Below are 15,457 nucleotides of genomic sequence, written 5' to 3'. Positions count from 1 at the left end.
TCTTTTTATTACCTTACTTTCTTTTGAGTTGTATTGATGGATTATTTGACCGTTCAACCTCTTGCGTTCTAGAGCAATAACCCTCTACGACAAGCCGGCATCTTTTTTTAAGGAAACACCCCTGAGCGAACAGCACAAATTGTTCATCAGACTTTCAAAAGACTACGCTCCTTTTAAAGCGTGAGTTAAAACTTCCATTCTGTTTGTACCCTCTTAAATTAAAGATAAAGGTACAGGTTCCCCTCACACATATGTGTTAGTCGTTCCCGACTCTAGGGGGCAGTGCTCATCTCCGTTTCAAAGCCAAAGAGCCAGCGCTGTCCAAAGACGTCTCCGTGGTCATGTGGCCGGCATGACTCAACGCCAAAGATGCACAGAACGCTGTTCCCTTCCCACCAAAGGTGGTCCTTATTTTTCTACTTGCATTTTTTACGTGCTTTCGAACTGCTAGGTTGGCAGAAGCTGGGACAAGGAACGGGAGCTCACCCCGTTAACGCGGCACTAGGGATTCAAACCGCTGAACTGCTGTCCTTTCGATCGACATGCTCAGCCCCTTAGCCACTGAGCCACCCTCGAAATTAAAATAAATTAAATTAAAATTAAAAACAGGCCTAATTTGAAAACTGCCCCTACTTCTAAGAATTGTGCCTTTTTAATATGGTGGCATGTTTGCAGGTAGTCCTCCACTTCCAACCACAATTGGGACTGGAACTTCCCTTGCTAAGTGGTTATTAGGTGAATTATCATGTGACCGCACCCAGTTTTATGTTATTTGTGCTGTTCAGCAAAAATCACCATTTAGTGAATTTGGCTTCCCCCAGTTACTTGGCTTGTTGGAGAACATCAGAACACTGTTGCCATCGTAAATGCATGCTAGTTGTCAGGTGCCCATATCATGATTATTTGATAGTGGGAAGGCTGCAATTCTTGTCAGTGCGATTGGCCGTTAAGTCATTTTTTTCAACTCCATTGTAACTTTGAACGGTTTCCAAACGAACGGTCGTAAGTTGAGGTCTATCTGTATCTGCGGTGCCTTATTTAAAGCTTTTGGATATTGGAGCCCTGGTGGCCCAGTGGCTAGAAGGCAGTATTGTAGGCAAACTCTGCTCATAGTCAGCAGTTCGATCCTGACCGGTTCAAGGTTGACTCAGCCTTCCATCCTTCCGAGGTGGGTAAAATGAGCACCCAGATTGTTGGGGCCAATAAGCTGACTCTGTAAACTGCTTAGTGAAGGCTGTAAAAGCACTATGAAGCTGTATATGAATCTGAGTGAAATTGCTGTTGCTATCCACAGATAACAAAAGGGTGCAAATCAGTTGGTCCTTTGTAACACTGGAATGGTCAGGGGGGACTGTTTGCCACTTGATGGATGGGTCCTTCTATCTGTATGGACATTCATCGCTGCCTGATATCTCAGATGGTGTCATAGCCGTTTTAAACCTCAGTAGCCAAAATGAGGGCGATTTTCTGAATGTCCCAAATAGATTCATTCAATAAATGGTTTAAGATTGCTATGTGGAAGCTTTCTGTTTCCTCATTAACCATTAACCTGTCCTGAGAGTTGTGTGTTTTATGCAGAATCTGTGTGTGCATTTGCCATGAACATTCCTTGGCTAATTCTTCTTTGTTCTCAGGGTAGAATCCTTCACTCCAGATCATGTTGAAAGATCTGCGTTTACCCAGTTTGATGCCATCAGTGGAAGAGTCACACACCGTCTCGGCCGACCGGCTCTCCTTATTAGCAGCACCAGTTGGACAGGTCTGATTCTATATCTTGTCATTGAAGTAAGCCACGCTTAGTTAAATAAAGCACATTTAGCTGAATGTTCACAACATGCTAGATTCCAACCTAACCCAACCCAAAACAACGAACCCAACCCAACCAAACCAAACCAACCTAACCTAACCCAACCCAATCCAACCCAACCCAACCCAACCCAAACCAAACCAAACCAAACCAAACCAAACAACCAAACCAAACCAAACCAAACCAAACCAAACCAAACCAAACCAACTCAACCCAACCATCCCATCCCAACCCAATCCAAACAAACCCAACCAACTCAACCCAACCAACCTAAGCCAACGAACCCAATCCAACCCAAACCAAACCAACTCAAACCAACCATCCCATCCAACCCAATCCAAACAAACCCAACCAACTCAACCCAACCCAAACCAAACCAACTCAAACCAACCATCCCATCCCAACCCAATCCAAACAAACCCAACCAACTCAACCCAACCAACCTAAGCCAACCAACCCAACCCAACCCAACCCAAACCAACCATCCCATCCCATCCCAACCCAACCCAATCCAAACAAACCCAACCAACTCAACCCAACCAACCTAAGCCAACCAACCCAAACCAAACCAAGCCAAACCAAACCAAACAACCAAACCAAACCAAACCAAACCAAACCAAACCAACTCAAACCAACCATCCCATCCCATCCAACCCAATCCAAACAAACCCAACCAACTCAACCCAACCCAAACCAAACCAACTCAAACCAACCATCCCATCCCATCCCAACCCAATCCAAACAAACCCAACCAACTCAACCCAACCAACCTAAGCCAACCAACCCAACCCAAACCAAACCAAACCAAACAACCAAACCAAACCAAACCAAACCAAACCAACTCAACCCAACCATCCCATCCCAACCCAATCCAAACAAACCCAACCAACTCAACCCAACCAACCTAAGCCAACCAACCCAACCCAAACCAAACCAAACCAAACAACCAAACCAAACCAAACCAAACCAAACCAACTCAACCCAACCATCCCATCCCAACCCAATCCAAACAAACCCAACCAACTCAACCCAACCAACCTAAGCCAACCAACCCAATCCAACCCAACCCAAACCAACTCAAACCAACCATCCCATCCCAAACAAACCCAACCAACTCAACCCAACCAACCTAAGCCAACCAACCCAACCCAACCCAACCCAAACCAAACAACCAAACCAAACCAAACCAAACCAACTCAAACCAACCATCCAATCCCATCCCAACCCAATCCAAACAAACCTAACCAGCTCAACCCAACCAACCTAAGCCAACCAACCGAACCCAACCCAACCCAAACCAACTCAAACCAACCATCCCATCCCATCCCAACCCAATCCAAACAAACCCAACCAACTCAACCCAACCAACCTAAGCCAACCAACCCAACCCAAACCAACCCAAACCAACCCAACCCAACCCAAACCAAACCAAACCAACTCAAACCAACCATCACATCCCATCTCAACCCAATCCAAACAAACCCAACCAACTCAACCCAACCAACCTAAGCCAACCAACCCAACCCAAACCAAATCAACCCAACCCAAACCAAACCAAACAACCAAACCAAACCAAACCAAACCAAACCAGCCAACCCATCCCAAGCAAACCAAACCTAGCTAAGCTAACCAACCCAAACCAACTCAAATCAACCATCTCAACCCAATCCAACCCAACCAACCCAGACCAAGCAAACCAAACCAAACTAAGCCAACCAACCCAACCCAACCCAACCCAACCCAACGAACCTCTGTGGATTAGGACAGTATATGGCTCCAGGTGTAATCTTTGAAAGAATCAGCACGGTTGTCTTTTTTTGTGGATTTTGATGATGTTTCTGGACTATTCTGCTCTCTGTCGCAAGATGAATTAAAAATAAGCTTTACGATTGCCATCCATCCTCTCTTGGCTTAGTTGGCATGCAAATAGAACGATCAAATAGGAACGTAACCATAGAGTTCCTATAGCCATTGCTAAGATCGCTTGGCTGTGTTTTCCATGTATATTTCAAGATTACAATGTAAATTTAAAGATTTAAAGTTTAAAACGTTGGTATTGCTGTGAGACCTGGTCCAATGACTGTATATGTGACTTATCCTTCTGAGTTGTTCTGAATTGACAAATACAACAAAACAATTCCTTTCTCATACGCACCCTCCCCACACTAAAAAAAACAACAACTTTTCTTGTTGGAATTTAATTCCTATCTAAAGATGAGAATTGAGTGTGGTTTGAATTTCCACGGTAGTGAAAGCATCCTCAAATACCAGTTGGCCTCATCAAAATTCAAATGTAAATTTTATTTTCTGTCTCATAAAAGATTTGTTAGCAGAGTTGGCCATTTTCTCTAAGCAGACGTAAGATGGCAGTTTTTTCAGTTGCATCAATTATATTTCCATTTGCTGGGAGGTGAATTTGGATGTTCTTCTCTGGGCCTCACAGCTAAAATTGGACACCACCCAATTGCTCTTAAGATATAATGTATACAGCAACTTTTCTCCAAGTGGTAATCTCCATAGTCTTCAGGAGTACCATTCCCAACTTTTTTAGCCAGCATGATAAAACTGACTTTATAACCATCATGTTTGTATCATAAATTCTGCTTCTTTTTCTTTTTCTAGAGGATGAAGATTTCTCCATCCTGTTAGATGCTTTAAAAGGTGAGCTATCGAGAAAGCTTTTAGTGTTTCTTAAAAGCCAGCTGTCTTCACGGTGAATGAACAAGTGTTTTCTCCTTCGCTTCTCGGCCTTGAAGAGATCAGGTTACGAGCGGGTGGTGAGATGAACCTTCCTATCAGATCTTTGTCTCGCTCTGGTAATAAAATAGGCTTCCGAAGGCCCAAAGTTGTAATACAGACAGGTCATTTTATAATATTCTCACCGGAGCTCTTGTTCTTTTCATTTTGCAAACCATCCTACGGCCAAGCCTTATGGATAAATCCAGCTGGATCCTTTTCCTAACCTTAGTCTTTCTCATCGTGAAGGAAGATCACTGATGAATCGGAAGAACCTGCCCTGCTTATTATAGGATTCTGTATCAATTTTCTTTTATTTTTCCTTTTTGTCTCCCTATGCAAGAAATCAAAATTTGCTTTACCAAACTGAGCATAGATTCCCTTTGAAATCTCACTGATGTCCAGCTCCAGTTTTCAAAATTCTGGGCTTACTTTAATAGGGAAGTTGCCTTTTGTAGCCTCTGTAAATAATTTACGTTCTTTGCTCTCTTTTTTTCCCCACAGAATACGAGCGCTGTGTCAGTGACGGAGCAAAACTTCCTTCTCTTGTGTGTGTGATCACAGGTAGCACCAGGGGTGGGCTTCAAAATTTTAGCAAGGGGTTGTCTGCCCAGTTGCTGGGTGGGCATGGTCATGGTGGGCGTGGCCTAGTCAGCCTCCTGCACCATGGCGGTGGGGAGGGGGTTTGCCCTCCCAGGACTCAGGAGGCTTTTCTTGAGCCCCTGGGAGGGAGAAAACGGCCTCCCCAGGCTCCAGAGGCTCCATTTTGGCCCAAAAAACAGCTTGAAAATGGCCCGAAAAATGGCTTGAAAACGGCTTGAAAAACAGCTAAAAAACAGACATGTGCATGCCAGCCAGCAGATCTTCGAGTTTCCAGCGCTCCGGCACACGCACATGTATGCACATGCACGCACATTCCGGTTTGGGCGCTCAGTGCCGAAAAGGCTCGCCACTACTGTCCTAGACCAAGCCAATTCCAAAAACGCTAGAGAATTCCCGGAAGCCTGGCACTCCGATAAATCGGCTATCAACAGACACAGAGAGATAAACAACAACTACATACCATTCAAAAAAGACAATCAACAAACCCAAAAGGAACAAAAAGATCAAAGCACCTCCTCACTAGCAATCGACCCCCAGATAAACAGACATTAACACCAAGATTAAACATTAAACCAACAACCAAGAAGCAAATAACACCCCAACCAAGGATCTAAATTTAGACAAAGCAATGAATATAAACAACAGCCCAATCAAGGACCCACCAAGATCCCTCCCACCCAACACTGACAGGGCAAGCTACTAGCATATAAAATGACAGCAAATCCCCCTCCCTACTAGCACTGATGATGTTGCCTACTTTAGTAATGAAACGTCTGCAAGAAAACCTCCAAACTCAAAGAGCACCAAGGACCCCTCAATTCAACCCTGAGCTACAAATATTCTCTTCTGCCAACTTTTCCTTACATGTGTGTTTCTCTTATCAAAGGCAAAGGGCCTCTGAAGGACCATTACACCAAGCTGATGGCTACTCTGCACTTCAAGCATACCCAGATTTGCACCCCCTGGCTGGAAGCAGAAGACTACGCCCTGTTGCTCGGCAAGAATTTTTTTTTTCTCTTGTATGATGATACTATCTAGATTTATTGGTTGGTTGGTGTGTTTGTTTGTTTTATTATTTATTATTATTATTATTGTGATTTATATGCCGCCTTTCTCCCTGAGGACTCAAGGCAGCTTACAAAATGACAGTTTCAATACAAATCACAATGTAATAAAAATTAAAATCAACGACCCAATTAAAACAATTTAAAATTATAACAGTATACCCCCAACGGATCAGTTAAGTTGACGGAAGAGCCAAGTCTTCAGCTCGCGACGGAAGGAAAGAAGGTCGGGGGCTGTCCTGAGCTCGGTGGGCAATCCATTCCAGAGGGTCGGGGCTCCCACAGAGAATGCTCTCCTCCTGGGTGCCGTCAGCCGACATTGTTTGGCCGACGGCACCCTAAGGAGGCCCACTGTGAGAGCGCACAGGATGGTGGGAGAGCGGCTGGAGATGGTCCTGCAAGTACCCCGGGCCTAAGCCATGATTTATTTATTTGTAAAATTTATTAGCCACTCATTTTGCCATGCAGAAACTCTGGGCAGCTTACAATATTAAAATATGAAAATGTATAATTTATAATAATATGAATACAATAGTACTATAAATTCTATAAAATCAACTTCGCTGAAAAGATGGGAAAAGGGAATCTGGTGAGGAAGGGAGAGAGAGGTATTAGTACTGCTTTATAAATCCATAGGAAGACCACACCTGGAATACTTCATCCAGTTTTGGTGACCACATTACAAAAAAGATGTTGAGACTTTGGAAACAGTGCAAAGAAGAGCATTTAAGATGATTAAAGGCCTGGAGACAAAAACATATGAAGAACGGTTGCAGGAATTGGGTATGGACAGTCTAGAGAAAAGAAGGAGTAAGGGGGGATGTGATAGCAGGATTCCATTATTTGAGGGTTTGCCACAAAGAATCGGGGGTTACCTTATTTTCCAAAGCACCAGAGGGCAGGACAAGAAACAATTGATAGAAATCAAGGAGAGATGCAACCTGGAATTAAGGAGAAGCTTTCTGAGAACAATTAACCAGTGGAACAGCTTCCCTCCAGAAATCATGCGCACTCCATCATTGGATGTTTTAAAGAAAAGACTGAACAACCACCTGTCTGAAATGGTATAGGGCAGGGGTCAGCAACCTGCGGCTCCGGAGCCACATACTGCTCTTTGGGCCCTTTGCTGTGGCTCCCTGTCAGGTGATTCCCACCACTGGCTGGCCCTGCCCCTCGCCCTCCCCTCCCAGTCACTCCTTGCCTGGCCTGAGAAGGTAAGGGTGACGGCGGGGGATGGAGAAGCGGCCAGGGCAGAGACAGTGAGATACAGAGAGAGAGGGAGAGAGAGAGACATAGAGAGATACAGAGGGGGGGAGAGGGGGGGGGAGAGAGAGATAGGTCAAAAGGATTTTGTGGTTCCCGGTGTTTTTTAACAACTGGTTCTCTGCCCTAATGACCGGCTGGGTAGGCGTGGCTGGAGTGGGGGGGAGGTGTCATGTGACTGGTGGAAGTGAGTGAAATCGAGTTGGCCACGCCCACCCAGGTTTTGTGGCTCCCGATGTTTTCTGTGGGAAACGGGTCCAAATAGCTCTTTGAGTATTTAAGGTTGCAGACCCCTGGTATAGGGTCTCCAGCTTGAGCAGGGGGTTGGACTAGAAGCCCTCCCAAGATCCTGTCCAGCTCTATTCTGATCGATTGAGCAGTTCTATATCCACTGAACTCTTTCCCTTCCTTTTCTCTTACAGGCTCAGCCGATTTAGGGGTTTGCCTTCATAAATCCTCCAGCGGTTTAGATTTGCCGATGAAAGTGGTGGATATGTTCGGCTGTTGCTTGCCCGTGTGCGCAGTACGCTTTCAATGGTAAGGACCGCTTATGTGTGTTTGTTCAAGCTTGTCCTTCTGTCCTCCGCCGCTCCCATTGACTAGAGTGTTCTTGTAAACAAGGGATACACAACATGCCAGCTGGGATGGAATGTGCAGCTGGAGAAGGGGTGGCGGAAAATTTGGGCAGTACCACCACAGCTTCGCAGGGAGAAGGCAGCCTATTCCAGAGAGGGCTCCACAACAAGAGGTTACCCAGTCCTGAACTGCATGGGCAAAGGAGGAAAAGATTCAGGTCAGGCACACCCTAGAACTGTGATGGCAAACCTACGGCATGCGTGCCAGAGGTGGCACGCAGAGCCCTCTCTGCCGGCACGCACGCCGTTGCTCCAGGTCAGATCTTTGTGGCGTTTCTTTTGTGAGCTTCTATTTCAGTTTGGGCATGCACACGCGCAGTTTGGGCACTCGGTGTCTAAAAGGTTCACCAATACTGCCCTAGAATCTCCCAGGATATGTCTACAGGGTAGTCCTCAATTTATGACCAAAATTGGGACCAGAATTTCCATTGCTAAGCAAGGCCGTTGTTAAGTGACTCACCCCCCGATTCTACGGTCTTTTTGCCATGATAAGAAAAACACTGAAGCTGTTAAGGGAATCATGTCATTAAGTGAATTGGACTTCCCCCCCATTGACTTCGCTGTCAGCAGCCAGCTGGGAAGGTTGCAAAGGGCGATCACATGACTCCACCCCCCCCCCACTCCCACCCCCCAACAATACAACTTTTGTAAATACTTGTCGGTTGCCAAGCACCCTAATTTTGATCGTGTGACTATGGGGAAACTGAAACAGTCATAAGTGTGAAGTCTAGTCTTAAAAGTCATTTCCCCCCCCAGTGCTGTTGTAACTTTAAGCAATCACTAAACAAATGGCCGTAAATCAAGGACTACCTGTAGTAGGTTAGAAAGTCATAACTTTAGTCTGAGAAATCTCTTGTTGATTACGGGTGGCCCTCGACTTGCGACCACAATGGAGGCCAAAATTTTTGTTGCTAAAGTGAGAAATTCGTTAAGTGAGTTTTGCCCCATTTTACGATCTTTCTTACCACAGCTGTTAAGTGAATCACTGCGGTTCTTAAATTAGTGACACGGCCGTTAAATGAATCCGGTTCCCCCATTGACTGTGCTTGCCAGAAGTTCGCAAAAGGGGTTTTTTGAAACCCCAGGACTCTGCAACTGTCATAAATGCGAGTCAGTTGTCAAGCATCCGAAGGTAAAATCGCGTGACTGTGGGGATGCTGCAACGGTCATACGTGTGGAAAAACAGACATAAGTAACTTTTTTCAGCGCCGCTGTCACTTCAAACGGTCGCTAAATGAACCGTTGTAAGTCAAGGACTGCCTGTACGTGTAAGCAATAAAGAACTGGAATCGATTGGATCTCCCTGTGTTGCCGTTGGATTTAGGCCTGACCCTTCCCCAGCCCTGTGCCTTCCACCCGTGCTACGATTTAACTTCCCCAAATTTTGGAACTTACCGTATTTTTCGGACTATAAGACGCACCAGGGAGTATAAGACGCACCAAGATTTCGAAGAGGAAAACAAGAAAAAAAAAAGTTTTTGGCCTCTGGGCATCCGGTTTTTGCCCTCCCCAGGCCCCAGGAGCACTTTGCAGGCCTCTAAAATGGCCTCTAAAATAGCTAAAAACGGGATGCGCAGGGCGGGGTTTTGGGAGGCCAAAAATGGCTGTATTCTCTGTATAAGACGCACCAACATTTCCACCCTCTTTAAGGGGGAGGGGGGGAAGCATGTCTTATACTCCGAAAAGTATGGTATAATTCCAATCCACACCGAAATGCACCAAATAGCAGAAAATCAGATTGGTGGTTGCTCTGTTGAGAACTGAGTGCGAAAGTTCCGTATTCAAAAATAACAAGGACCAGTTACGCAAAATGCAGGCAGAAATCCAGTGCGGACTCCTTTGCACAATTCCAGACACCAGAAAGGCCTTCCGTACTGCAGACTGATTTTCTGTCTCCGTTCCCCCCCCCCGGCCCCCATAGCTACTAATGAGATCTTCTTTCTGCACCCCGATTTCTTTGCAGTTTGCACGAACTGGTGAAACACGAAGTGAACGGCTTGATATTTAAGGACTGGGGTGAACTTGCGGCACAGCTGAAGGTTTGAGGATGCTTCTTGATAGTGCTTGATTTGGGTCGATTACGTAATGCTTGAATCTTATGATTGATCACTTTGTTGCTTGTATGTATACGGAGGGCTTAGGGTTATTGACCAGAGACAATATCCTTGTGTGTCCAATCACGCTTGGCCAGTGAAGAATACTCTACTCTACTCCATATTCTATTCTATTCTATTCTATTCTATTCTATTCTATTCTATTCTATTCTATTCTACTCTACTCTACTCTACTCTACTCTACTCTACTCTACTCTACTCTACTCTACTCTACTCTACTCTATTCCATATTCTATTCTATTCTATTCTATTCTATTCTATTCTATTCTACTCTACTCTACTCTACTCTACTCTACTCTACTCTACTCTACTCTACTCTACTCTACTCTACTCTACTCTACTCTACTCTGCTCTACTCTATTCCATATTCTATTCTATTCTATTCTATTCTATTCTATTCTATTCTATTCTATTCTATTCTATTCTATTCTATTCTATTCTACTCTCTACTCTACTCTACTCTACTCTACTCTACTCTACTCTACTCTACACTACACTACACTACACTACACTACACTACACTACTCTACTCCATATTCTATTCCATTCCATTCCATTCCATTCCATTCTGCTCTACTCCACTCCACTCCCTATTCCTATTCCTATTATTCCATTCCATTCTTTATTTTTTGGCCTGAATTCCCACTTTCTGCAGTATTTCTCAGATTCCTTTGAATCTGAGAATGGACATCTAGCACCAATCATGGTTTTCTTCTTTTAGTCATTTCTTGATAATCCTACAACTTGTCATCTTATGGTGCTAATGTTGAGATGGCACTGATCCTGCGTCTCCCTAAGTCCCATTTGGAAAAAAAAATAATAGCAACAGCACTTATACTTACATACCGCTTCACAGTGCTTTCCAGCCCACTCTAAGCAGTTTACAGAGTTAGCCTCTTGCCCACCAACAATCTGGCTCCTCATTTTACTGACCTCGGAAGGATGGAAGGCTAAGTCAACCTTGAGCCGGTCAGGATCAAACTGCTGACAATTGGCAGAATTAGCCTGCAATACTGCATTTTAACCACTGTGCATGGTAGAAGGACAGAAGGAAGGAAGGAAGGAAGGAAGGAAGGAAGGAAGGAAGGAAGGAAGGAAGGAAGGAAGGAAAAGGGAGAGCAATAGCATTTAGACTTATATACTGCTTCACAGTGCTTTTACAGCCCTCCAAGCGGTTTACAGAGTCAGCATATTTCCCCCCAACAATCTGGGTCCTCATTTTACCGACGTTGGAAGGCTGGAAAACTGAATCAACCTTGAGCCAGTCAGGATCGAACTGCTGACAGTGGGCAGAATTAGCCTACAGGACTGCATTCTAACTACTGCGTCCCCACAGCTCCTATTGTCTTTATTATCGTAATTGTTGCTTCAGGAAGTCCGATCTTTACAGACTAAGATGGCAGGTATTCCTAGACCTGGCTGATCCCATTTTGCAACTTTGGTTGATTTTAAATTTGCATTTGATGTAATCTATAGACCTAATCTGTGGTCCAGACCATGGGTAAAATGGTCCCGGTTCGGACCGGATCGCCCGATCCGGTAGCGATGGAGGAAGGTGGTTCGGAAAACCAGTAGCAAAAATCCCTGCCCTCCCCCATGCCCAGCTGAGCCGCGCAATCATCAGAGGCTTTTTTTTACTTTTAAAAGCATTTTTTCTACAACCTCTTTGGCTGAAAAAATGCTTTTAAAAGTTTTTTAGAAAAAGCCTTTGATGATCACACGGCTCAGCTGGAATTGTCAGAGGCTTTTAAAAGCATTTTTTCTACAACCTCTTCGTACAAAGAGGTTGTAGGGGAAAAAAATGCCTTTAAAAGCCTCTGACGATCCCAGCTGAGTTGCCTGATTGTCAGAGGCTTTTAAAAGCATTTTTTTCTGCAACCTCTTAAGGTTGTAGAAAAAATGCTTTTAAAAGTAAAAAAAAAAAAAAGTTGGCCACACCCACCCAGTCACATTACCCCCACCCCCCACCAAGCCACGCCCACAGAATCGGTAGTAACAAATTTTACATTTTACCACTTGTCCAAAATTTAAACGTTCTTCTGCTTTTGAGATTTAAATATCACAAGAACTTAAAGCTGAAAGGTAGGTGTAGCATTGAAGGACATGTTACTAAATACCTGCAAAGAGAGGGAGTTGAATGTATATTTAATTATCTTATAAAGTCCCTGGGGCCTCATCTAAGCAATATCACTTTCCATCTTCTGATCCAGTAATTTTCTCCTTGACCCTCTCAGCCTTCAAAGAGTTTTGCTAGGGTTTTTTTTTATTGCAATAATTAAAAATTAATTAACTAACAATACATTTTGCTAAGGTCGAGATTGCAGCCTTTTCTAAACCTTTTCTAAAGCAGTGAATGTGGCATTGATCAAAACCTTTAAATATTGATGGGTGCAATTGTAGGAGGTAAATAGAATTGCCCTTCTAGTAAATAAATTTAATTCCTCTTGAGAAAAAAAAAATCTACACTTAGAAAGTTGAAGGGCTAGTTTTTCCTGCGATGCTCCGTGATTTTTGTTGCTGTTTTTCCATAGTTTTTTTTTTTTAAAAAATCTATTAACATTTCCAACGCACAATTTTGGACCTCACAACATTATACAGGTAATCCTCAATTTACAACCACAATTGAGCCCAACATTTCTGTGGCTAAGTGAGACATTTGTCCCATTTTATGACCCATCTCGCCACAGTTGTTAAGTGAATCACTGCAGTTGATAAGTTAGTAACACGCTTGTTAAGTGAACCGGGCTTCCCCCATTGATTTTGCTTGTCAAAAGGTCGCAGAAGGGGATTACATCACCCTGGGACACAGCAAGGGTCATAAGTATGAATCAATTGCCAAGCATTTGAATTTTGATCACGTGATCATGGGGATGCTACAGAGGTCGTAAATGTGGAAACTGGTCACTTTTTTTCAGTGCCGTTGTAACTTTGAACGGTCACTATATGAACTGTTGTAAGTTGAGGACTCCCTGAACTAGGGTTTTCATAATGCTTATATTTTAATGATACAATTTCATCATTTTATTAGTTCTCAATGCTATTTTTCCACGAATAGAGAATGGAATGGAATGGAATGGAATGGAATGGAATGGAATGGAATAGAATAGAATAGAATAGAATAGAATAGAATAGAATAGAATAGAATAGAATAGAATAGAATAGAATAGAATAGAACGGAAGGGTAGGATAGGATAGGATAGGATAGGATAGGATAGGATAGGAAAGGAAAGGAAAGGAAAGGAAAGGAAAGGAAAGGAAAGGAAAGGAAAGGAAAGGAAAGGAAAGGGTAGAATAAAACAGAATAGAATAGAACAGAACAGAACAGAACAGAACAGAACAGAACAGAACAGAACAGAACAGAACAGAACAGAACAGAACAGGGAAGGGAAGGATAGGATAGGATAGGATAGGATAGGATAGGATAGGATAGGATAGGATAGGATAGGATAGGATAGGATAGGATAGGATAGGATAGGAAAGGGTAGAATAAAACAGAACAGAACAGAATAGAATAGGAAAGGGTAGGGTAGGGTAGGGTAGAATGGAAGGGAAGGGAAGGGAAGGGAAGGGAAGGGAAGGGAAGGAAATAGACTAGACTAGAATAGACTAGAATAGACTAGAATAGACTAGACTAGAATAGAATAGAATAGAATAGCAGAGTTGGAAGGGACCTTGGAGGTCTTCTAGTCCAACCCCCTGCTCAGGCAGGAAACCCTTCACCACTTCAGACAAATGGTTATCCAACATCTTCTTAAAAACTTCCAGTGTTGGAGCATTCACAACTTCTGGAGGCAAGTTGTTCCACTGGTTAATTGTTCTCACTGTCAGCAAATTTCTTCTTAATTTGATCTTAATACCGCTGGTATTGGATTGATTTCACATTTCATCCTCCACACTTCTCAGTGCATAGCATTCTTTTTTATCATATATATATATTGTCTTACAGATGCTTTTCGGTGAATTTCCTGCTGAGGAAAGCCAACTTGCTTTATTCCGAAGAAATCTTCGCCAGGCCAAACAGCAGCGCTGGGATGAAAGCTGGGAACAGACAGTACTTCCTCTGTTTAGCGACAGATCCGATTAGCTTATGATAAATTAGAAGTTAGTTGATAAATTACATCTTTTTTCCAATTTTGTATTATCCTGCCAGTATTTGAAAATTCAAAATTCAAATTCAATTCTGCTTTAAGTCAAAATTTTATGATAAACTTTATGTTGAATTGAATTTTTTTTAAAAAATGACATTTTATTTTGATAAATAAAAAAAAAACCTCTCCTATTTTTGTCCCTTACTTGATTACAGATTTTAAGTTGTTATTTATTATTTTATATTTGAATTTTTAAGTGCTTTTATTTGTTCTGGTCTCTGTTCTAAGACTGTAATAATAAATTGTTGTTGCTGTTGATCATATTCTAGCTAGGCAAACTCAGGTGCCAGTTCATGGATGGGAATTAGCCTTATACAGGTAGTCACTTAACAAATATCTCAGTTGTGGTCCTAAGCCGAGGACTCCTGTACTTGAATTGCAGTTGGCATTGGAATAATGGTTTTGCCTGCTGGGAACTAGCTTGCTGCCTCATCATCATAATTCTTACGGATGGGGACTTGAAGTTCTTCAGATGTTGAGCCACAACTCAGTGTGTTACTTCTCTTTAGCTGTGCCAAGGTAGATTAAATGTAAAACAGGGATGGGGAAATCACTTTTCTTGAGAGTTTTAAGTGCCATAGTGTTGTGGCCCGCCGGTTGCCAGCAGAGTCGGACAGTGAGAGGTTGGGGAGGAATGTGGGCCAGTCCTGGGGGCTTTCCCGCTTAGATGAGGGCTCCGCGTCTGTTGTGGCCCGTCAGAGGCCTGTGCGGATTGTAGCTGATTCTGACAACGAGAAGGCTGGTGTGGTGCTGTGCCAGCAGTCTATGCAGCTGTCACTCGAGTCAGACAACGAGGAGGCCGGAGAAGATGTGGTGCCAGAGGCAGGGATTCAGCCAGGGCCTTCAGAGCCTCCAGAAGCTCCTTTAAGTGAAGAGGACGAAGAGGAGGAGCCTCTTCTTGATGCACGGGTGCGCAAAGCTGCCAAAAGGCAGGAGTGGCTCCTCAGGAGGAGGTCTCCTCGAGAGTAAGGCTTGGGGCTAATTGGCCACTCCCTTAGCCTATTTAAGGACGAACACCAACTGAAGCAATTTGTAGGGAACAACTTTAGTTCATTCTCCTTCGCGTCTGGATTCTCTGCAAATTGCT

General features: G+C 43.6%; 1 protein-coding gene across 2 annotated transcripts in view; it reads left to right on the top strand.

Annotated features, from left to right (window-relative positions):
* The window catches only part of ALG1 (ALG1 chitobiosyldiphosphodolichol beta-mannosyltransferase), a 29,950-nt gene that overhangs the window by 11,822 nt on the left and 2,671 nt on the right, over positions 1-15,457 (top strand). For both annotated transcript variants that reach the window (XM_034420523.3, XM_034420522.3), the window contains exons 6-13: positions 73-180; positions 1,635-1,759; positions 4,430-4,468; positions 5,048-5,107; positions 6,033-6,143; positions 7,896-8,010; positions 10,072-10,147; positions 14,169-14,323. In XM_034420523.3, coding sequence (XP_034276414.2) covers positions 73-180; positions 1,635-1,759; positions 4,430-4,468; positions 5,048-5,107; positions 6,033-6,143; positions 7,896-8,010; positions 10,072-10,147; positions 14,169-14,306 — 772 coding nt within the window. In that variant the 3' untranslated portion in view covers positions 14,307-14,323. The remainder of the gene's footprint in view (positions 1-72; positions 181-1,634; positions 1,760-4,429; positions 4,469-5,047; positions 5,108-6,032; positions 6,144-7,895; positions 8,011-10,071; positions 10,148-14,168; positions 14,324-15,457) is intronic.

Source organism: Pantherophis guttatus, chromosome 14 (assembly GCF_059756535.1).
Source record: "Pantherophis guttatus breed Tessera chromosome 14, ASM5975653v1, whole genome shotgun sequence".
NCBI lineage: Eukaryota > Metazoa > Chordata > Lepidosauria > Squamata > Colubridae > Pantherophis > Pantherophis guttatus.
This window is presented reverse-complemented; position numbering and strand designations above follow the sequence as displayed.